At 37.7% G+C, this 24,001-nt stretch overlaps 1 protein-coding gene across 23 annotated transcripts in view; it reads left to right on the top strand.

The window, feature by feature from the left end:
• Positions 1-24,001, top strand: part of ACACA (acetyl-CoA carboxylase alpha) — a 307,755-nt gene that overhangs the window by 193,843 nt on the left and 89,911 nt on the right. For 20 of the 23 annotated variants that reach the window (XR_013535729.1, XR_013535730.1, XM_078373749.1 and 17 more), the window contains 6 exons: positions 6,027-6,068; positions 7,078-7,293; positions 8,108-8,263; positions 11,287-11,490; positions 17,762-17,917; positions 19,956-20,102. Coding sequence is in view for 21 of the 23 variants with exons in the window: in XM_078373749.1 (XP_078229875.1) it covers positions 6,027-6,068; positions 7,078-7,293; positions 8,108-8,263; positions 11,287-11,490; positions 17,762-17,917; positions 19,956-20,102 (921 nt within the window). In the remaining 2 variants the exon portion in view is untranslated. Of the gene's footprint in view, positions 1-6,026; positions 6,069-7,077; positions 7,294-8,107; positions 8,264-11,286; positions 11,491-12,875; positions 14,518-17,761; positions 17,918-19,955; positions 20,103-24,001 lie in introns of those variants that run through there. The other 3 variants (XM_078373753.1, XM_078373752.1, XM_078373754.1) reach the window with 1 other exon arrangement.

Genomic DNA, 24,001 nt, shown 5'->3' with positions numbered 1-24,001 from the left:
CACAATCTCAGCTCACTGTACCAGGTTCAAGAGATTCTCCTACCTCAGCATTTCAAGTAGCTGGAACTGCAGGTGTGTACTACCATACCTGGCTAATTTTTGTATTTTTAGTAGAGACAGGGTTTCACCACTTTAGCCAGGCTGGTCTCAAACTCCTGAACTCAGGTGATCTGCCCTCCTTGGCTTCCTTTGGGAAGCTGGAATTACAGCCACTATGCCTGGGCTGTTTGGTTCGGTTTTAGCAATTAAGATAATTTAGTTGTTAAGCTCTGCCTGTTTGCAACAATGGAGATAGCATTTGAGATTCTGGAAAGGACTTTCTAAACTCAAGGACCTATGTGTGACTGCTTTTATTACCTTTTTGTTTATTAGGCTTCTAGCACTTGACATTTTGTTTTCCTTCATACAGTTCACCTCGTTGGTCTAGTCTATAGAGAAACAAGAGAGCTAAGATTTTCTGAAATGCTTTAGGAAATGTTGTGGACTACATGACTCTCCTGTGTTATTGATGTCAGGAAATCAAGCAGAGTGTAGATATATATCAATCAATAACTTTAGATAGGAAACAGAGTCAGTGGAGAAGTATGAGGAGCTTAAAAAGAACCCTGGGGCTTTAGGAAGAAAAATCAGGAGCTTAGAGAGTAAAATTGATACTTGGGGATAGAATATGAAAGCCCGTGAATAAACACTGTGGCTGGTAGATGCTGATCAGAGCTAGTAGACATGCCAGAGCCAGGCCCTGAATTTTAGAAGAGTATTGTGCTGGGTTCTTAAATGTTACTATGCTTTTTATCACAGACTTTAAAATAATAGCGTATTGTAGGGAATGACACCAAATTTGTAAAATTGTTTTCCTTTTTGCTAATGGTTTAGATGGAGTCTTCACATCTGTAGCACATTAACTGGTTTCTATAATAGATACACTGATCAATTAAAACTGTCCACTAAAAACCAAAGTGATTAGTTCTCACTGACATTTTTTCATTTATGTAACACACATACAAAAACCCTCTTATCTCTGAATCTATGGTGTATAGTTATAAATATATGCCCTAATATTAATCTAGAGTATACTTAACAGCTTTAAAACTTTATTTTCCTCTCTGCTGTCCTGATAGTTCTGCATTTAGGTTGAATAGGGACATGTACAGGCAAAAATCGGCTAGAAAATGAGGCCAGCGGGGGTTCTTCCCTGACAATCATTGTCTGATTCCTATTTATAGTGGCATCAGGTGGGAAATCAGTTAATTATCAAGTGACTTGATTTGTCATGGGTGTAGGAAAAACTGCTTTAGAGCATAGAGAACATTAAGGTTTAAGTGTGGACTAGATTTGCTCTGAAGAATTGAATGGCAGAGGAGTTGGGGTGTTTTTATATTAGTCCTTTTAAAAATGATAAGTGGTTTTGCAGGGGGCAAGGGCAACTATTAAACTGAACTCCATCCAGAATCTATTACATAATCCAGGATCTACAATAGCCAGGAAGCCTTGGCAGAAACTGTACAAATCTGGGGGTTACTGTCATGATGCTGCTGTGAGTTCTGCTAATGGTAGCTTGACATTGATGAAGGATGCTTGCCTCTGTCATGTCATCTGATGTGTGCTTGCCCCATAGTTAGTGTACTGTGAAAAAGAGGAAGCTTCTGGGAGTGTCAGAGATGAATCCCTTGATCTCTCTGGCTTTTTGGTAATCCACTGTAATGTATGCAGCCTCCCCTGTCCTATGCTGTGAAATCCCTGTCCTATGCTGTGAAATCCCTATATTATTGAATGGAAGAGAGAATGTGCACTTGATGGGGCAAGGAGAGGAGGAAGGTTACCAAGTTTGGTTTAAGAACATTGGTTAGTGGAATAAAGCAAGCTGTGCTGTTAAATAGTTGTTGATCTTTCAGATTGCCTCAGAACCAGAACAAGACAACTAAGGGCCAGAGTGGAGGTTCCTAGAGAGCTGTGTATATTGTTTGATGCTGATTAGGATGCCAGTGATGGCTATAAGCATTTACAATACTTGGTAGTTTTGTAATACTTGTGTAAAAAACCACAGTCGTCCCAGAAAGCTGACCACAGGTGTGTCTGCTGCTGCCCAATTCTCTTGACCCTGAATTGAGATTATTTCTGTGACTGCAGTGTTCACCAGTGTTAAAGAGTCTGGGAGTTGACTGTTTCCATAACCACTTAGTTAAATCAAATGCCCATGATGGAACTTGAATAACTGTCTAACATTTATATTTAAGCAGAAAGTTTGAGGAAAACAAGTCTCTTTTTGTAAATATATTCTTCTTGTTAAAAAAAAAAAGATCATAATGCTTATCTGAAAATAAAAAAATAAAAGAAAAAATGGACAAGATGTTAAAGAAAAGAAAAAAGATCAAGGCCTTGAATGCAAAAGAGTTATCTTGAATTTCTGTAGCTATCTAAACTGCAGCTCCATCCAGTTTTCTGTTAGTTAAAATTTACTGATTTATTCTCTCTTAGTTTCACTCACATTTCAGGTCTGGAATTCCAAAAAACTCAGCAGAAACCACTGTCTTTTTTTTTTTTTGAGACGAAGTTTCGCTCTTGTTACCCAGGCTGGAGTGCAATGGCGCGATCTCGGCTCACCGCAACTTCCGCCTCCTGGGTTCAAGCAAATTCTCCTGCCTCAGCCTCCCACGTAGCTGGGACTGCAGGCACGCGCCACCATGCCTAGCTAATTTTTTATTTTTAGTAGAGACGGGGTTTCACCATGTTGACCAGGATGGTCTCGATCTCTTGACCTTGTGATCCACCCACCTCGGCCTCCCAAAATGCTGGGATTATAGGCTGAGCCACCGCGCCCGGCCAGAAACTGCTGTCTAATTGCGATATGAAGCCTTTTTTTTCTTTGAAGCTTTTCATATGTTTTTTAGCAAAGTTTGGCTAAGGACATCGAAATACAAATTTTTAGGACTTCTTATCCCCCATTAGGTCCAAAAATTATAAGATTCTAAATTAAGCAGTTTTACATCTGTTAATAAAATGTTACCTTTTGTTCTTGTAAAATTTCATGGGATTTACAAAAAATGTTTACAAATCTCCTGAGAGAGTTGTTGTTTTATGACTATTGTGTGACTCCTACTTCAAAATGAAATATTTTGGATTATTTGGACCTTGAAGGAAGAGCTCACTATCATGAAAAGTTATCACAATTAGTAGTTCTTTTGTTTGTTTGTTTGTTTTTTAAGATATTTCTGTTTGGTAGTGGACCAACTATTAGGTTTCAGAAGGGTTGGTTTGGGTTTTTGTTTTAATTACAGTCTATATAATTAGTTCTCAGCATGTTGAGGTAAAAGAGAATTGCATCAGCAAGCTCCCAATTTCTTCATCTCATTAGGTTTTTAACATGATTATTAGTATCATAATCAGCTATGATGTTTTTTGTTGCAGGTTTTCACATTCTCTGATTTGCAGGGTGTCTTGATTGGCTAATTTGGGCAAATTATTTTGATTGTCTTGATGATGGTTGGCTGATTAGAACACAGCAGGGGTATAATTTCTTCCTGTGAAATGTTGCATTCTTTTGTTTTTTTGGTACCAGAACACTAAGAGGGTTTTTCTTTGTGTACATTCAATTATGAATTTGCCCATGACACTAGTAGAATGCTGGAAAAGCAAATACATTGATGATGGAATAAGCATGAATGCTTTTAGTGGAAAAACTGGCAGTATGAGGATGAGATAGGTTAAAGGCATTTACTAAAACTATGGGATCAGACTTTTAGATTTCTTCTTTTCTGTGTTTTCTGTGATTCTGTGGTTTTTGAATGCCGAAAGAGGTAACTTTCTGTAAGAGTTCTTCAGACTTCCAAGTCACCGAAGAATTGCTTGGTAGTCCCACTTTTCCATTGCACAGAGGTTCTTGCTGCCTCTTGTTCTGAATGTTTAATACTTAAATTGAGGATTTTACTGTGGAGCTAAAAATTTACTCAGAAGTTAAAAAAAGTAAAAAGCCTTTTCTTAGCTAACCATAATGAAAGTGGTTTTTCTAATTGGTAGTCATTGCCCACCTCTGCCAAGAATTAGTCAGTTTCTTCATTATTTGTATTAAAGGCATTTCCATTCAAATTGCTTTATATGCCTTTCAGTTACTACAAATTTTCTTAATTGGTTTAGTGGAAAAGAAAGCATTTTTTTATTACTGTTGTTTTGTTTTTGAAAGGAAATGGTTTTGATCCTACAAGTGTACATAATTAAAGAAGTGGCATCCTAAACAAACATTTTAATTAATTAGCTAGTAATAGTTCAGGCAGAATAGAAAAGTGTATGCTTAAAATATCATATTATCACTTTCCTTGCCTTTTCTTTCAAAGAGTTCCATGGAAAGATTTTGTTATTCTTCCTTTTTTGGCATGTGTTACTTTTTAGGTAATGTTCTGAAAGCGGTACCTTACTGGAGTAAAACCAAAACTAGGTTATATAAAACCGTGAGCATGATAGTTACCAACACCTTAGTTGAATGCATTCTACTTAACCTTGAAGTCATCCCGATATGCTTCACTATCGTGGCAGAGAGGAGGAGGTCAGAGAAATATTTAGAACAAAACTTCATTAGGAGAAGTTCAGTCCATTTTAAAAAGGAATTTCCCTGAGATTGGCGAATGAGCTCCTAGCAGCTTTTTAAATGCAGTCTAACAATTAAAATACCAAGGAAAATATGAAAAGATTTATTAACTGTGCAAGCTTTAGTTAAGGTGAGAGTGAGGTATAATACTTATGGAATGTATTCAAGAAATTTTCAGGAAATTCAAGAACCATAGGTTTACAGCATGAGTTTTGCTTTGTTCGCATTCTGCTTTTTTAAAGTCTTAATTTCTGTGTTTTTGTCTCATCAAAGAGAAATTCTGTAAATAAGGAATTTGGATTATAATAAGAAGAGAAATGTAATACTGTGCCCTTGAGAGGTAAGAGGGCATGATGGACTCTGGCATTAGAAAGACCCAAGTTTATCTTCTAGCTCTGTGATTCTGAGGATGTACTTGAGCCACGCTTCCTTGTTGATAAAATGAGGGTCACAACATCTACCTCTAGAGGTTGTTGAGAGCATTGGATGGGACAACACATGAGAGTGCCTGCCATCCGAAGATTTTCAGTCCATGTTTCCTTCGTAGTTCCTAAAGCTCATTCAGGATATGTAGGCAGCTAGTCCTGGTCTCTCAGCCTTGTACTGATAAGTATTTGATTATATTGCATTCATAATGAAGAAGATGCCTAATGAAACCTCCTATAGAGGCACATAGTAATGACTTGATTCCAGCACTGCCAGTAGAACTTCCCATCCAAGAAACAGGGGTATTTGGTGTTAGTAAGTTAAATTTCAGGAACTAATGAACTCTGCTAATTGAATTCGTCTTTGTTAATTGATAAGGCTCTAGTAAATTGGTTGTTTTTTTTTTGTATAATGCCCTACAAAAAAGCAGGAAGACCTAATGATTACAAGTTCTCTAGTTCCACCTCATTCTTTCCTATACATATAGTGGTAGTGACCAAGGTAGCATCTTGTATTTTTTTTGTCTTCAAATGTTATTATTTAAACTCTTGAAATTATTGACTTGAGAATGAATGTGAAAATCATGGACTGAGCACTCTATACTGTCTGACCAGTTTATATTTTAAGAGTTTCTTAAAGAGAAACTTGGGAAATCAGTCCAGTAACTACTATTGCAGTGACTGCAGCATAGGGTATATTGGTTTTATTTGCCAGGTTGTGCCAAGAGCAATACCCAGCAAGATTTTTTTTTTCACTTGGGAGATTTTTAAAATATATACATCTTTTTCCCCCCTGGGAGAGGGTAGATACCAAAGTTAGGTTTATAATATGGTGATTCTCAAATTTGGAAATGGGGTCAGAGTGATGATTATGCAGAGGATCATTCATATTTCCTGGACTAAGCTTAGGTAAGAAGCATGTTTTCTAGAAAATTGTCTTCTAAATGTTTCTAAACTGTTATTATACTATAAAGACTCGTGTCTATGAACTACTGACACATTTTCCCCCTTCTTTAATACAGAGAGAATTCCCTAAATTTTTTACATTCCGAGCAAGGGATAAGGTAAGGATTGACTTATTTCCTATTTAAAAAAAAACTATTTTTTTCCTAAAAGCCCAAGAGTGGCTTATCTTTGTCACATGTTCTTCTTGCCATTCTTTTCTCTCTTATTGAACTTGTGCTTCCTTTTGCCTTCCTTACATGTGTCTTAGAACTAAAGCCAATTGTTTTCTGAAAGAGTTTGGTATAGGAAACAACCAAATGTGTTGGGCTACTCAACAAAGGGTGAAACCTTTCCAAATCATACCTGTCCTTTAGAATGATCCTAATGATGTGATATGAAAGGACTATTCTTGTTGTGTAAAAATAATTCACTGATATTCAACTCTTGTTTGTGTGCATTTTTTTTCAATTTTAAAATACAAAACTTCAGACCATGTTGCTTTCTTCCTGTTACTGGCTTATATTTTTGACACTGTCTCTCCATTCACTCAGTTGACCTGTATTCCAGAAAAATAATTTAGTTTCACTGAAGCACACAGTACACAGTACAATAATGTTATATACAAATGCAACTTTAAAAAAATATATAAGTATTATATAATCTATGGATACAGTGCTCCAAAGCCAAATATCTCTTTAATTAAAAAATTGTATGATGTTTATTTGTTGAGTATTATGTCTTTTGTATGGTATTATAAGTGAGAAAACTTTTAGGGTAAGCTCAAAACATTAGCATGTGAAGTAGATATTAATGTGAAGCAGTCTGTAATTAATATAAAAATGAATTATAAATACATTAAATGCTATAAGAGTTATAAGGAAACTGAGATTTTTTTGTTTTTAATGCATGTCATCACCACTTTAAAAGCATGAATGATGAAGGTTTAGGAAGCAAATAGGTACTTTAGTGCCTAATCTTACGTAAACTATAGCATTAGCCTTGAACATAGCTCATTAGCACATCATAGCTTATGTGTCTGTTTTCAGCCATTTCTTTTACATTCACTTAATAGGTATAGTTTTGTAACTGCTTCTTGTGAGCTGTTTTTTCTCTGATTCTTGTACTCAGTTTGAGGAGGATCGCATCTATCGTCATCTGGAGCCTGCTCTGGCTTTCCAGTTAGAGCTGAACCGGATGAGAAATTTTGACCTCACTGCCATTCCATGTGCTAATCACAAGATGCACCTGTATCTCGGGGCAGCCAAGGTGGAAGTGGGCACAGAAGTGACAGACTACAGGTTCTTTGTTCGTGCAATCATCAGACATTCTGATCTGGTCACCAAGGTGGGTGCTGTAGTTTAATGGGATGTTATCCCTGAGGGAAGGGACAGAGTTAAACATGATTCAAAATCAGGTCTTGTGCTTCTGCTGAGAGAGAGCCTAAAAAAAAAATCAGATTTTCATTTTTTGAATCAAGGCTTCTGTTCTCTTTCAGTGTTTACAGAAGTAAATATTTCATATAATAAAGGCATTTTTTTTTTTTTTTTTACGAAGAAGAAAGTGCATCTAAAAATAAATAAAAAAGGAAGGCTTTTTTTCCACTTTAATTTGATTTTTCTTGGTAGCAGAAGCGTAATAGCACTCAAGAAAAGAAAAAGCATACTAACAAAAAAATCACATGAAGAATTGGGTGGTGATAGAGCATAAGGAGATAAGTTAGGAAAGGGGTGATCCCATTGTACACCTGTCTAGAGGTATGGGTAGTGTCTGTATATAGCAAGGCACTTCCTGGTGTGGTCATTATTACTATATCCCATAGCCATTCCCTTTCTTCAGCTTTTCCTTTCTAAATAGCTCTGTTTGGCACATGTGAAATATCATTCTGTTGAGCTTATAGCTATGGGGATGCCCAGTATTTCTACCTCTTGAAAGGAAATGATACACTAAGAGTAAGGAGGAAGGGCTGACATAGACTTTTTATCTGGCCCTTGCCTTCCCTGCCTGTGGTTACTGGACTGACTCTAGGGTGAAAGATACACAATGTCTTCACTAGGTGCCTTATGATTCATGGCATACTGCTGCTTAAGTGATTATAAGAGCCATTTCTATGTTGTCTCTTTTAAAACACATTAATGCTGATTATTTTCTTCCTGTATAGGAAGCTTCTTTTGAATATCTGCAAAATGAAGGGGAGCGGCTGCTCCTGGAAGCCATGGATGAGTTGGAAGTTGCTTTTAACAATACAAATGTCCGCACTGACTGTAACCACATCTTCCTCAATTTTGTGCCCACGGTTATCATGGACCCATCAAAGGTACATTTCTCCTTAGCTTCTCTCCCAGCACTAGCAAGTGTAAGAAGTTCATTCACATTTATCTCACTTGGACTTGGAAACAGGTACTCTTGCTCAGGCTGTTGAGCCCTTAATCTGTGGAATTTATAGAATGTTTATAAGATTAAGTTTTGGGACAGTGTCAAAAATTTGATTTAGCCATTAAAAAAAATAGTTCTCAAAACTGAAGGTGGTATGGTGTTAGCTTACTGGTCACTTATAAGCAGTACAAAAACATGAAAACCTTTCTCTTCTTTTGTTGACAGCTGTTTTATGATATTTGCCATAATAATGGTCCTGTTTTATACTATTCCCTATGATTTCTCACCTGGAATGATTAATTTTACTGTTACTAAGCATTTTGGCTAAATTACTGCTTCTGTGCACTAAATGTTAATTACCTGGTGACCTTAGTGAGATAATGCACCTTCTCAAAGTGTCTAACCTATATCTCTTGAATGTTTTTCTATAGGGAGAGAATTTGGCTGATAAGGAATTTCACATGTATTATGTATATTTTCTTCCCTGGGAGTCTATTCTAAAATGCATTCTATATAATTTAAGGGAGAAAAATAAGGCATTTTTGTACTTGACCTTTTATCCCAGATATAATAAAGACAGGCTGCTCTTCTGTTTCTGCTCCTTCTTTTTTTTTTTTTTTTTTTCTTTTTTTTTTTTTTTTAAAGATGGAGTTTCCCTCATTACCAGGCTGGAGTGCAATGGCGTGATCTCAGCTCACCGCAACCTCCACCTCCTGGGTTCAGGCAATTCTCCTGCCTCAGCCTCCTGAGTAGCTGGGATTACAGGCGTGCGCCACCATGCCCAGCTAATTTTTTGTATTTTTAGTAGAGACGGGGTTTCACCTTTTTGACCAGGATGGTCTCGATCTCTTGACCTCGTGATCCACCCACCTCAGCCTCCCAAAGTGCTGGGATTACAGGCTTGAGCCACTGCGCCCGGCCTTCTGCTCCTTCTAACTCTCTTTTTTTTTTTTTTTGAGACAGAGTCTCACTCTGTCGCCCAGGCTAGAGTACAGTGGCACCATCTCAGCTCACTGGAACCTCCACCTCTCAGGTTCAAGTGACTCTCATGCTTCAGCTTTCCCTAGTAGTTGGGACTACCATACACAGCTAATTTTTGTATTTTTAGTAGAAACAGGGTTTCACCATGTTAGTCAGGCTGGTCTTGAACTCCTGACCTCAAGTGATCCATCCTCCTTGACACCCATAAAGTGCTGGGATTACAGGTGTGAGCCACTGTGGCTGGCTCCTTCTAACTCTTTCTATCATGATATTATGGACCTTAGATAGGAGAACCAGTATCTCCCTTTTTCAAGATCAATTGTAGGCATGAATTTTTGTTGCTGCTGCTGCTTTTTTTCTTTCTTTCTTTCTTTCTTTGAGAGACAGGGTCTTGCTTTGTTGCCCAGGCTAGTCTTGAACTTCTGGCCTCTAGCGATCCTCCCGCCTCAGACTCCCAAAGTGCTGGGATTATAGGCATGAGTCATCATGTCTGGTAGATTTTTGCTTCTTGAACTTAGTATTTGAGATCTGAGAAGTAGTTTTCTACTTTTTTTCCTTCAAAATTCCAAGCTAATGATGGGTTGCTTTTGTCTGTAAGGAAAGCCAAGGATAGGGCTACTCATTTGACTCAAATCTCATCATCTAGTTTAAGCAAAACTTCTCCTAAGTATTCTGGGACTGATGAGCTGGGAGACTTAAAACATGGCCTATGACACTATACAACTGTATTTTTTTTTTTTTTTTTAGATGTGGCTTATCTTTTCTCTGAGTTTTTCAGATCAGCCTCTGCTTTTATTCTAACCATCCATATGCCCTGACTGCTTTTCTAATGATAGATAGCTGCCAATTTTCCGTATATAAACATTGTTAGCTTTTGTTCCCACCAGAAAAGAATGGATAAATGTCTCTTGGTTAACAAGCAAGTGTGATAATAGAGAAGTTAAATCCTTGAAACTCATTCTAACTTAAAATTCTGTGGTGCAGAAACAAACTGTGAGAGTGGCACATACTACTAAAGAACCACAAGAGTTAAAACCCACTTAACAATTGGAAACTGATAAAAAGAAAAAAAGAAAAAAAAAAGAACTGCAAGAGAAAGGGAATGTAAGATATTCTCGAGATTTTCTAAGAAGTTGAGGAAGCATTTTAGAAAGATAATTTATTTAAGGAAACATTGATTTTGAATAGCATGTTCTAGCCACAGTATGTTCTGTGCAGCCATACTGGGGGAAAAAAAAAAACTTTGCTTTAGCATATAAATAACAAGAAATCACGTCTAAGGCTATTTGGTTAAAATAACTGACCTAACCCTGAAAACTAAGATTATTAAGCTGTCTTGGTATAAAACTTAGAGAAACAAGGGAACATCTACTCCATCTTCTTAAATCCTGGATGGATTTAGCAGTGGCTAAGCTTCAAAGCGTTGTTTAGAGAGAATGTTCTAGCACCACCTACAAATTGCCTTTCTTTAATTTGTGCAATTTACCAAGAGACATATATTATAAAGTTTAATAAAATTGTATGGAAAAAAGCTGATGGTGGTAATTGCTGTGTTGATTTAAAGTCCTGTAAGTGCAATGAAACATAGTTAACCATGCATATAAATGCTACTTAATAGCTATTTAACTAGGGATTTTATTCTTATTTGGGGCTTCCTCTTAAATCCCATGGCTTGTAATTTTGGATATTGCAGATTTTTGATATAGAGTATGAATATAATTGGGAAAGGGGGAGGAGTTGCAGAGATTTGGCTGTTGTTAGCCAGAGAAAACCACTCAAATGCCAAGCCAACATGAAATTGTCCCTGACTTGCCAGGGAAGAATAGATTTGGGGAGAAACTATCTGACCACTTTTTGTAAGGTGTGCATCTCCACAAACCAACATCTTTTTTTTAGTCTTTCTTTCCCAAATATGGGCAGACCTGAAACAGGTCTTAGTTACAAGGTATTTAAGTTTTGTGCTTGGTGATGTGTCTGTGTCAGATTGAAGAATCTGTGCGGAGCATGGTAATGCGGTATGGAAGTCGCCTGTGGAAATTGCGCGTCCTCCAGGCAGAACTGAAAATCAACATTCGCCTGACGCCAACTGGAAAAGCAATTCCCATCCGCCTCTTCCTGACAAACGAGTCTGGCTATTACTTGGATATCAGCCTATACAAGGAAGTGACTGACTCCAGGACAGCACAGGTACAATACTCAAACAGGATCCTCAGAGTTTTGACTTGGTCCTGCAGAAAAGACACTCATCCTTGTTATGGAAGACCCAAACTCAGAAATACCAGTGGGTCACCTGGTGGGGTTATCCTCTGTGAGCTTAAATGAGTGTATGAATTTGAAAAACTTAATCTGCCTTATAAGATGTGCCTATGTTTTCTATCATGGATGTTATAAAACCTTAGCCATTTGTCATGTATTGGTAAGCACCAACAGATGCCAAGTGAACCTGACTCCAGAGGTTATTCTGTAGTTTGGGGCTCTTGTTTTAGAGGGCTCTTGGGTTATTTTAGCAATCTAATCTTCTCAGATATGACATGTCCTTCCTATTTTCACCATAATTAAACTACTCATTGGCAAGTGAGGGAAAGAGAATTGTTAGATTGTGTCACCAACTTCTATGTTAAAGAAGGAAAATTTCAGCATAGTGTAGTAGCATGAGCACCATCATCAGTGACTATCATGTTTATCTCTTGGGTTCTGTTTTTATCATATTTTTTGTGCCATCTATTATGTTGTTCTCTTTCCTTCAAAGGTTTCAGGATATCACATATTCTATAAGAGCAAAGTGGCAAATTTTAGCCCATTTTCAGGTTGGAAAATTGAGAATGTGAAGATAGAAAGTGAGTCAGTACACTAATTCTGTGATAACAGAGAATTGCCTTTTAATGTTCTCCTACCTTGGTTTCTAAATATTTGGACTCTTTACTGTGATACTGAATTTAGGTTGCTTCACCATTGTTCATATTTTTGAAGAACTAGGATATTATTTTAGGGCTTTGGCCTGAATTTAAGAATTGCATTTCTTCTGATTAAAGGATGAACATGCTCCAGTATACATAAACAAGGGTTTCAGTCTATTCCGTGCTTTGGGTGCCAGGGAGAGATTATGTGTCTCTTGTTTTTATCTATATCTTTTTAAATCCAGGAATAGAAGCCGGAAAATATATTTTTTAGTCTTTTGAAGATGAATTTTAAAAAATCTCAGTTTATACAGTTGTCAGAATGACCTTTCATTTTGTGCTTTGATTCTCAGTTAGGTGGCTAGAGAAATCTATTGTGTCAGAAGTGAGCAGTTAAAAACAGAGCGAGAGAGAGAGAGTGCGCAAGAGCCTGAGTGGTGACCAAGAGAAAGAGTATTCAATAATTTTTGCTGTATTTGATGTTTTTTTTAGTACAACCTTAAAGACATTTTCAGTCAAAGCTTTCTATGGGTAGGGATGTTTTTAATTAACTTCTACAATGGCTTCAAGGCAGGTCTATTCTTGTGAAAAATAAGATGGCCACTTGAGATTTTAATGTTTTTGATAAATATGTTTGTTCTTCATAACTACTTTCTTTTTCTTTTCCTTTATTAGGAAACTCTGAGATTTCCCTCTTGCTGGCTAATGGTGACACAGGAGCATGAAAGGCACAGATGCCTTCAGTCAGGGTTTAGTATTATTCCTAGTACAACATAAGCACACAATAAGCATCTGAAAGAATGAACAAGCGCGTGCCTGTAATCCCAGCTACTCAGGAGGCTGAGGCAGGAGAATTGCCTAAAGCCAGGAGGCGGAGGTTGCAGTGAGCCGAGATCGTGCTATTGCACTCCAGCCTGGGTAACAAGAGCGAAACTCCATCTCAAAAAAAAAAAAGAATGAACAAACCACCTTCAGCCTGAAAGAGAACCCCTTTTACCTAGGGTCCTACATATTTTTAAAGCCCTGAAGAAGAGGTCTTCTACAGGCTCTTGACTTGAGAGAGTTCAAGAGCCACTGCCACATGAGTACTAACTTTTAAGCCTGTGGCTAGAGGTGGAAAATGACAAAAGGAGCAGCCTCCAACCCAGTTTTGGTGCTCCTAATGCCTACATGGTGCTTATTGTCAAACTGTTTTTCCTTTTCTTTAATGAATCATTATATGAATTTAATACAGGACCATGTCTGTTATTCATTCATTTGTTCTTTCATTTATTACTGATTGACTACTTATAGTATGTCAGGCACTATGGATATAAAGACAAAAAGCAAACTACCCAAGAAATGTACATCACAATGGAAGAAGGCATAAATGATTTGTTTCTCTGTGACAAAGCGGTGCTATTATAAATAAGCAAAGCGTTCTACGGGAGCAGACTATGGGTCAGAAATTAGTTTCTTAAAAAAATATTTTTGATGGCTGCTGGTCAAAGGTATATGATGTATAAAATGTGTACAAATTTTCATGAACTTGTAAAACGTATACTTAGCCAGTTTTTAGTTACTGTGTTCATTATAGTAGAAAATGGAACTTACATAGATAGTTGAAAATTCAGGAACTCCTATTACTATCAGTCTGTTGCCCTAGCACATCATTTATTCATTTTGCCAATAAGGAGTAAGGTTGATTGGCTTGAGTTTTATTTTGTTTCATTTCCCTTGTACAGTCTTTGTTGTATAGGCTGTAATGAACACTGATGTCAGGCAGTCATAATGGGGAGAAGAGATTTGGGCAATCCATTGCTTAAGTGAATTGATTTCCAATGTGCAGTGTAAGAGAAAAATAACATTTTAGGCCAGGTGCAGTGGCTCACGCCTGTAATCCTAGCACTTTGGGAGGCCAGGGCAGATGGATCACCTGAGGTCAGGAGTTCAAGACCAGCCTGACAAACAAGATGAAAGCCCGTTTCTACTAAAAATACAAAAATTAGCTAGGCGTGGTGGCAGGTCCCTGTAGTCCAAGCTGCTTGGGAGGCTGAAACAGAGGAGAATTGCTTGAACCCGGGAGGTGGAGGTTGCACTGAGTTGAGATTGTGCCACTGCACTTTAACCTGGGTGACAGACTGAGACTCTGTCTCAAAAAATAATAGTAACATTTAAAACCACCTTTAGACCGGACATGGTGGCTCATGCCTGTGATCCCAGCACTTTGAGAGGCCAAGATGGGAGGATCACTTGAGCCCAGGAGTTTGACACTAGCCAGTGCAACAAGACAGGACCCTGTCTCTACCAAAATAAAAAATAAAAAAAAAAAGAAAATTAGCCAGGCATGGTGCCATGCATCTGTAGTACCAACTACTCAGGAGGCTGAGGCAGGAGGATCACTCGAGCCCAGGAGTTTGACACTAGCCAGTGCAACAAGACAGGACCCTGTCTCTACCAAAAAAAAAAAAGAAAAAAGAAAATTAGCCAGGCATGGTGCCATGCATCTGTAGTACCAACTACTCAGGAGGCTGAGGCAGGAGGATCACTCGAGCCCAGGAGTTTGAGGCTGCAATAAGCTATTATCATGTCTCCACACTCCAGCCTTGGCAACAGTGAGACACTGCCTCTAAAAATAATAAATAACACCTTTATTGAGGTATAATTTACAATAATAAAATAGACTCCTGTTGGGTGCACAGTTCAGTTCATTCTGTCAAATACACCATGTAAGTACCATCATAGTCATGGTAGATAACATCTCATCACGGCAAAGTTCTCTTATATGCCTTTGCAGTCAAAGGCAAAAGCACCAACCCCAGCCTCAGGCAACCACTAATCTGCTTTCTGTTACTATAGAGTAGCATAGTTTTGCTGGTTCTAGAATTTAAATCAAACAATGTATACTATTTTGTGTCTAGCTTATTTTACTCAGCATAATGTTTTTGAAGTTGGACCATGTTGCATAGATTTTGAGAATGTTCCTTTTCATTTCTGAATAGTATTCCATTTCATGGAATTTTTAAATTTTTTGTTTTTTTGAGACAGGGTCTCACTATCTTGCCCAGGCTGGAGTGTAGTATTATAATCATAGCTCACCACAGCCTCAACCTCCTGGGTTCAAGTAGTCCTCCCACCTCAGCCTCCTAAGTAGCTGGAACTAAAAGCATGTACCACCACACTTGGCTAATTTTTAAATTTTTTGTAGAGACAGAGTCCCACAATGTTGCCCGGGCTTGTCTTGAATTCCTGGGTTCATGGGATCTTCCCACCTTGGCCTCCCAAAGTGCTAGAATTATAGGTGTGAGCTGCCAGATCCAGCCCCATTTTTAAGATTTATCAAAATGTTTATATTCATTTATCAAAATGTTAATATTCACAGAGATATTTTGGCAGGTAAGGTGACTGAGAGCTCTGACATGTTCCGAGAAAACAAGGTTTTTCAGAGTTTCCATCAGATATAGCTTTGACTAAAAAAAAGGGCAGGCAATATCTTGCGACTTTTTATTTGTTTCATTTGGGGATTCGTGACTGCCACCTCAGATGTTAGATGGTTCTTTATGAATTAATGGGAGAAATGGGAAGAATAGAAGTCTCTATTGAGTAGGAGAGTAAACTAAGACCACATGCCTGTGATGACAGTTTACAATGATTTGTGTGAGTAGTTACGTGTATATTTCCTAATATCCATATTCAAATTATGGATATTAAAAAAGGACTGAAACTCTAGTTCTCATTTTCCTATTTTCCAAGATAACCTGTTGATGGGCATTTGGGGTTTTATTTCCTGGTTTGAGCTGTTAGTAATTAATAAAGCTGCTGTGAACATTCATTTACAAATCTTTGTGTAGATATATTTTTATTTCTCTTGGGTAAATATGTAAGAATGTAATTGCTGGGACACAGCGAGTATATGCTTAACTTTATAAAAAACTGACAAACTGCCAAAATGTTTGTACCACTTAAATTTCTGCCAGCAATATACATATGTACCTAGATTGTTTTCTCCAGCCCCCTTCCTCAGTGCATAGTTATGTTGCCTAACTATGACCAGCCTGTCTTCATCCCAAAGCTTGGCAAAACTGAGTCTCAAACCCTATAACTATAAGTCTTGTCTCTTTCAACAGACAAGAAATGTAGTTCCAGGAACCTGCTGCTTTTACACTGTTTTCTTATTTTGATTTACCTTACTGCTCTGAGTGCATTTTCTCATATTGCCTTACTTATTACTTTGAATCTCTTAAAACATTATTGCTTCCACTCTCAGATTCCTAAGACATTACTAATTCTACCTCCCATAGTGTGACTTTTCCTATTGACCTTGTGGAAGAGGACTGGGAGCTCCAGTCTCTGGGCTTTTACAGCAGCCTGAGACACGTTTGCCCCAGAACAGGACCTGATTGACAGATTAGCAGAACACTCATTCCTCTGAGCTAAGGGGCTAAGGATTCACAGATGAACTGTACCCAGGATTTAGGAAAGTACTTAATTCTATTCCTGTGCATATGTATCAGGTCCACAAATCTATTCATTAATGGTAGACTTGTGCTTATTTTGTAAGTCTGAATAGATATGTAGGTATACATATACCCTGACATTCCAGTCTCCATTTGTATTCACTGCATTGGGAATTTATATTTTATGTATCCATGCATAAAGTGCCTAGTTTAGTGTTATACAACCTCTGGGCACTCAATAAATATTAATTGAATTGAAATAATGGCATCCCTTATAAATATTCATAAGCAAATAAAACTATCTAAATATATGGAGTATGAAGTACTCCTCTAGAAATATTTGAGTTAAAATGATTAAAAAACCAGCGTAGTGATTTCATTATGTGACAATATAGGTATTGCAGGAGCTATTCCCTAGTTGTAAACAGTATCCTGAGGAGAAGTAAATACATATATATAAATGTTTTTTAATATATAATTTAATGTAGTTATTTTACTATACATCAAATATGAGGCTATGTCTCATGGGCTAACAAGAATTAACTAGATGGATGGATGGATGAAATTCACTTCTGGCAGAAATCTTTGAAGGCTTTGCGTAGTTAGTAATACTTATGAAGTACCATCTAATCAAGTAGACTAAAGGACTTAAAGCACAGCTGATAGATATAGTAGAGACTTGATCTGGCCTTCTGCCATTGGGGAAAGAAGAGAATTATCTTTACTGCATAGCTGTTCTTCAACTTCAATACTAGGGCTGCTCAGACTGGTTAGTTGATGTACTTCATTTCTGAGTATATGAGATTCAGCTGACTTTAGATGGCTAGCATGGTCAGTCTGTCTTTGAGATGTGAAATGTGCATCATGCTTTCTTGTTGATTCCAACTAATGTAAAAGTGAGAGCAGTTATGGGGCATGGCTGGTTATATATATATTTTTTGGAGTTGGTTAATCTGTGGCGAGGTAAGAGTGCCAAGTACCCAATGTTAAGAGGCATATCTCAGCTACTCAACCTACCAAAAATGTTTCCAAAGAAATCACATTTGTGAAAAAAAGCCCCTCTAGGCAGCTGTCTGATATTTTTTCTGTCTCTTAACTCCCCATGCCATTTTTTTTTTCCTGCAGATCATGTTTCAGGCATATGGAGACAAACAGGGACCACTGCATGGAATGTTAATCAATACTCCTTATGTGACGAAAGACCTGCTGCAATCAAAGAGGTTCCAGGCGCAATCCTTAGGGACAACATACATATATGATATCCCAGAGATGTTTCGGCAGGTAAGGTGCCTAACTGGAGGGTCTGACATGTTCTAAGGAGGCAAAGTTTTCCTGAATTTCCATCAGATACAGCTTTGACTAGAAGGGGGCACTCCAAAGGGCAAGAAATATCTTGACACTGTTTTCTTTTTTATTTCATTTGAGGGTTGGTGACTGCCAACTCATAAACTGGATGATTCTTTGTGAATTAATGAGAAGAATGGTGAGAATAGAAGTCTCTTTTGAGTAGGAGAGACTAAACTAAGACTATATGCCTGTGGTGATAGTTTACAGTGACTTGTGTGAAGAGTTACATGTATATTTCCTAAATCTGTTTTCAAATTATGGATATTAAAAAAGATCTGATACTTTAGTTCTGATTTTCCAAGATAACCCTGGTTTCTAGTTGATAGCCTAGATTAATATGATGAGAATCAATATAGATAGCATAGACAATGGATATAGAGTTCATAGTACACAGTTTAAAGTATAAGTTCTTTTGTGGGAGGTTTATTATAGCTGAATAAAAACTAGCATGAGAAAATATGTAATGAATCTGAACCTCGATATGAAAATAAATTCCTTCAATCTGTATGGTGAATCATCTCTATGCTGCAGATTTTTCTTCTATCAATAGAAGGCAAGGAAAGACTATCACCAGTAGAAAATGCAACCAATAAATAAGGTATCAAAAGAATACTGAATTCATTCTTTTTTAAAAAAATCTATGAATATAGGATTTTTCCAGGTCTCCTAGTCAATACTACCTGTATCACCACATTTTGAATTTTAGTAAAGTAATATATGTAATCTTAGTAAATAGTCTATGTAGAATTCCTGTGTTATTCACAGATATAAGAGATTACCTTTATGCAACCATTTGTTTACAAGTTCTGTATCCTGTAAAAGTCTTTCATTCAGTATTTCCCTTTTATAGCATTGCTAGCCTAAAAGCTGAATGACGCTTCTGTTTCCCAATGCCAGTGCTATAAATAGAAATCACATTCGATGTAATTCTTCCTATATAATAGACATAAACACAGTGATTAGGATGCATAGGTATGCATGAGTCATTTGAGCTTTAAACGTTGCTTTGAGGCAAGCAAAGAAAGAGCTGAACTAGCTCCCACTTCACGAGGCATTTATTTATAGGAAGTTGGAAATGGAAATCATAATTTTTAAATGAATAGGTATGTCTGTTTTTTCAAAATTGAGCAGAATTGATCTGCGCATTTACAAATAGTCATACATATCGAGTGAGCTAATTCCTGTGTATATAGCTATGAAAAATATTAGAGGCTGGGCCCAGTGGCTCACGCCTGTAATCCCAGCCCTTTGGGAGGCCAAGGCGGATAGGTCACAAGATCAAGAGATTGAGACCATCCTGGCCAACATGGTGAAACCCTGTCTTTACTAAAAATACAAAAATTAGCTGGGAGTGGTGGCGTGCACCTGTAGTCCCAGTTACTCGGGAGGCTGAGGCAGGAGAATCTCTTGAACCTGGGAGGTGGAGGTTGCAGTGAGCTGAGATCAGGCCACTGCACTCCAGCCTGGGCGACAGAGTGAGACTCAGTCTCAAAAAAAGAAAAATATTAGAAATAGGTTTCTTCCCTGGAACCTCTAGTAGAAACTTCATTCTGGCCCTCTTGGATTTTCATTTTATTAGCTGACTGTTATGTCATTTTCCTGGATAGTCCTCTGTTGTCAAGTTTCTTTAAGATTTTCTTTTTCCTTGTTTTAAGGGGTTGATGCTCCTTATTTAGTTTTTTAATTTTAATATTCTTAGGATAGTGTTAGGTCTTTCCTGTTTGTTAATGCACTCGTGCTGATTTGGAATCACTCAGTATTTTGAGTTTGTTGGCAAAGTGCCTGACTTTTGACATGTAAAAAATAATTACAAATCTATCTTAACTGAGAATGGGAGCTGGAGAATTTAGTCTAATGTTTAGACTCTGTGGAACACTTTGAAAAGAAAGCAAACCAGATTGACTCTTAATAATTATTTTTGTCTGTATTGAAATTATTGTCACTGATCAGTCAAACTTCTTTTCTCCACTAGTCCCTGATCAAACTCTGGGAGTCTATGTCCACTCAGGCCTGCCTTCCAGCCGCTCCTCTGCCTTCTGACATGCTGACGTACACCGAACTAGTATTGGATGACCAAGGTCAGCTCGTCCACATGAACAGGCTTCCAGGAGGAAATGAGGCAAGTAGTTGAAACACCTCTTCCCTTTCTTATCTCTGTGCTCACTAGTACCAGCTTTCTGTGAGGTGGTCATTAAATAGCACTGCAGCATAGTAGTCTTGTTGGGAGAGTTCTTTAGAGAGAGCATTGACTGGGTATCAAGAAATTATTAATTTTCTAGATGTGATAATGGTGTTGTGATTTTGCTCTCTAAAACAGTATTGTTTTAACACAAAGAACTCAGTTAAAAAAAAATAAAAAGGAATGTTATTTTCTTTTAGAGATACAGACTAAAACATTTACAGATACAGTGATTTGCTTCTAAGTAAAGAGGTGTGGGGTGGGTATATAGATGAAATAGGGTTGGTCATGAGTTGATTGTTGAAGCTAGGTGATAGGTACATGAAAATAGATTATTTTCCCTGTTTTTGTATATGTCTGAAATTTGGGATTTTCTTTTTTTGAGATAGTGCCTCACTGTCACACAGGCTGGAGTGCAGTGGCACAATCTCAGCTCACTGCAGCCTTGATCTCCCCAGCTCAAGGGATCCTCTCACCTCAGCCTCCTGAGTAGCTGATACTACAGGTGTGCACCACTACACTTGGCTAAATTTGGTATTTTTTACTTAGAGATGGGGTTTTACCATGTTGGTCTCAAACTCCTGAGCTCAAGCAGTCTGCCTGCCTCAGCCCCCTCAAAGTGTTGGGATTATAGCCGTGTACCATTGCGCCCAGCTGAGATTTTCTATAATGAAAACATTTAAAGTATTGTTTTGCCTAATGTTTTTTCTTATTTGGATGCATATTAATAAGTGCATTTTCCAGTGTCTTTTCCATGTGCAATCCATGTGAGCATGATAAACATGTTCTTGAAGGGGCTCAATCAGAATTGGGTTTAAACATAAAAGAATGTACCAGAGAACCCATTTTTTGATAATTATCCCAATAATGCATTTTTTAGTCTTGACATCCTTTCTCTCAGAGTGATCTGTAAATAGTGTATAAAGTCATATTCTGCCCTGTACTCTTATACCCTTGTCCATGTATTATTATGATTCTTTCTGATTTTAACTATGCGCCAGTAACAAATCTAAAAAGAGAACTATTTTTATTTCAACCTTAAATATAATCCCTACCTAAATTTCATTCCATTGAAGGAGAAATCTTTAGCTGTGTGTTCACCATAAATAGACTGGGTAGACTGTTGAAAATGATAAGCAGTTTGTTTCTATTTTGTTCAGTCTTTTTCAAAAAATTTCATCACATGTACAAGGTATGTGGCTATTTCAGTAATATACCAGTGGATGCCAACAGTAGATGATTTGGTATCAAGATGGATGCAAGCACTAGACCAGATGGAGAGTAGCAGACTTGTAAGAAGAGCCTCAACAAATAGCAAAGTCAAGAGGATGGGGTGGGAGGATGCAAAACATTTTGACAAGCATAGATATATACTCGTCAGCACACAAAGTTGAAGCAGAGGTTTGTGCCACTGCATGTAGCATCTGCCTAGTGAGCCCCTCAGCAGCAAAGAAAAGCTTCATTGTGATAGACTTAAATTTTGATTCATTGAATAGTGTCGTCTTCAGGAATGGAAGGTACTCTTGTGAACATGGGGCTGAGAGTAAAATGGTTTTAACTAATGTAATTAAAACGCAAAATGAGATTTTTGGCCATGTGAAAGCTAGCTGCAGTGCTGTGTGAAACCCCTTGCCATGATCTTTCTCTCCTGCTTTCTTTCTGCTCTCATTCTGTATTTGAGCGAGTGGAGACTGGGGGAATAGTGAAGTCCCAGAGGGACAGAGCTCTGTTCTTGCTGAAATTACAAGCACAGAGCTGCCTGGGCATGAACATGTAGTGTTTACTCTGCCAGTATGAATACAAATAGTCTTATTATACGGGACTCTGTACCCAAAGACCACACACACACACACACACACACACACACACACACGAATTTTTTTAAAAATTAAAGGTTTTTTTTAACCCTTTTAAGACCTAACAAACCTTAGTGGAATAGATATGTCTTAAACAGTTGCCTAGGATGATAGAGCTATAAGTAGTAGCAGATCTAGTATAGGAGCCACATGTTTTCCTTTGTCCAGTGCTTTAATTGTTTTGAAACCAGAAAGCTAGTAGTATTTGTTCAAAAGATTTTGAGTTTTTGTCAGTTCTCACTTTCTTCTTCTACAGTTTTCCCTCTTTAGTTGCCTATTTTCTTTGTTCTCTTTTTCTTTGCGTCAAATGATTGACTAGGATTGAGTCTGAGTGTTAGCTTGCTGTTTCTGAGCCTTTGAGCTTGGGAGGAGTGAGATTGATGTTCTTTTGTGAGCAGTTAGTGACTAATATTAGCCCAGGATGGCTGGTGAAGTCACTCAGTGGCCTTAGCTAGATTATAGGGCACTGCACGACAGGAATGAGGTTGGGGTATTAGTATCAAACTCTGCTACCAATAGCTTGAACATACAATGGATCATGTCCACTGAGAGACTGACCAGTATTAGGATGGAGTTTCGGCAGTCAGAACTCTGAGGGACAGCTGTACCTAAGAGATGACGAGGTGTCAGTAGGATGTATTTCCTCATGCTGAGCCCAGTTTTATCAGGGCAAGTTGACTTTCGGCTATTGCAGTTTAATTTTCTTTGGCCAAAGAGCAAGTTTGTCATGAGCCTGGCACTCTACGTATTACCCCAAGAATGATGTGAGGGGAATGAAAAGAGCTCATGTTGATGAGATTTGGAGCAAATCTGTCCTGTCCCAAAGAGAATGGGCATCTGAACAGAGCCTTGAGAAATAGTTTTATTAAAAAAGGAATAAAAAATTGACCTGTTAATGTTCTGAGAGCCAAGGCTCAATGTAAATGCATTGGTGCTATATAGACATTAAATCATCATAATGTGGTGTTCTACCAAAAGTGATGGCTCTACCAGGTCATCATTGTGGGTGGTGTTGCATTACCTTGAAGGATTGGAGTTTCTGGGTTTGAAAGCTAACACATGGGATGTAAGGAGTAAGGGTAAAACAAGAGATTCCTGCAGAGTTTTCCTGTGAATTGAGGTGCTTTTCTCCATGATCAAAGGCAGAAAACCTGCACTTACCAGATCATTGGCTATAGGGGTGGCCAGTCTTTCTTTCTTTCTTATTTATTTATTTTTTTCCAGGACAGTAAACAGGTAAAATGGTGATGGGACCAGGACTTGGACCAATTCAGTTCCATTTAGTTTTAGGTAACTTCTTTGCCATTTGAGGAGGAATATTGGCTGTTTCAGTAGAGATGTGACCTGCATTTTGAACATTTATGCCTGTGTTTAGAGCAGGAGAAAGAGCTTTTCTGATATGATATTAGCTACTCTCCCCTTTCTATTTTCCTAGTTGTCCCTTCCCCATAAAGAAAGGTGTAACTAAAGGAATGCCACCTAATGCATGATGAAAGGTATAGAAGAGCACATTTTTCTCTTTGTCATATTTGTATGGCATTACATTTAGTATGAATTTAGAGTAGGAATAAAAAAGATGTAGACCAAATCTGTGAACTACGTTACTTGCAAATAGCTCCAAAGATTAGTTGTCCAGGATTTTTCTTAATAATTTCAAGTAAAGATGACGATTGAGGAAAATGTGATTGCAACATAGACTAAACTGATCTCATTCTAGCTGCTGTGATGCTACAGTGATGGCTGCTGTATGTAAATACACAGCTAGATGAATGTGTGCTGCTGAGCCTGGATACAGAAGAAATGCAGCTGTCCGACAGTTCTACTTTACCACTTCTTGATTTTGGAGGAATTGTTTTCATTTTCCTGCCAGTTTGCTAACCTCTTTTGATCATTTGGTGGAAGCTATAATTGCAGGTGGGAACATTTTGAGTAACAGTTTGCAATCCAGAGTGCAGCTGCTTTTCACACTAAATCCTATTATTA

Source organism: Callithrix jacchus, chromosome 5 (genome assembly GCF_049354715.1).
Source record: "Callithrix jacchus isolate 240 chromosome 5, calJac240_pri, whole genome shotgun sequence".
In the NCBI taxonomy this organism is placed as follows: Eukaryota; Metazoa; Chordata; class Mammalia; order Primates; family Cebidae; genus Callithrix; species Callithrix jacchus.
The sequence above is the reverse complement of the archived record's forward strand: the minus strand, read 5'-3'. Positions and strand labels throughout refer to the sequence as shown.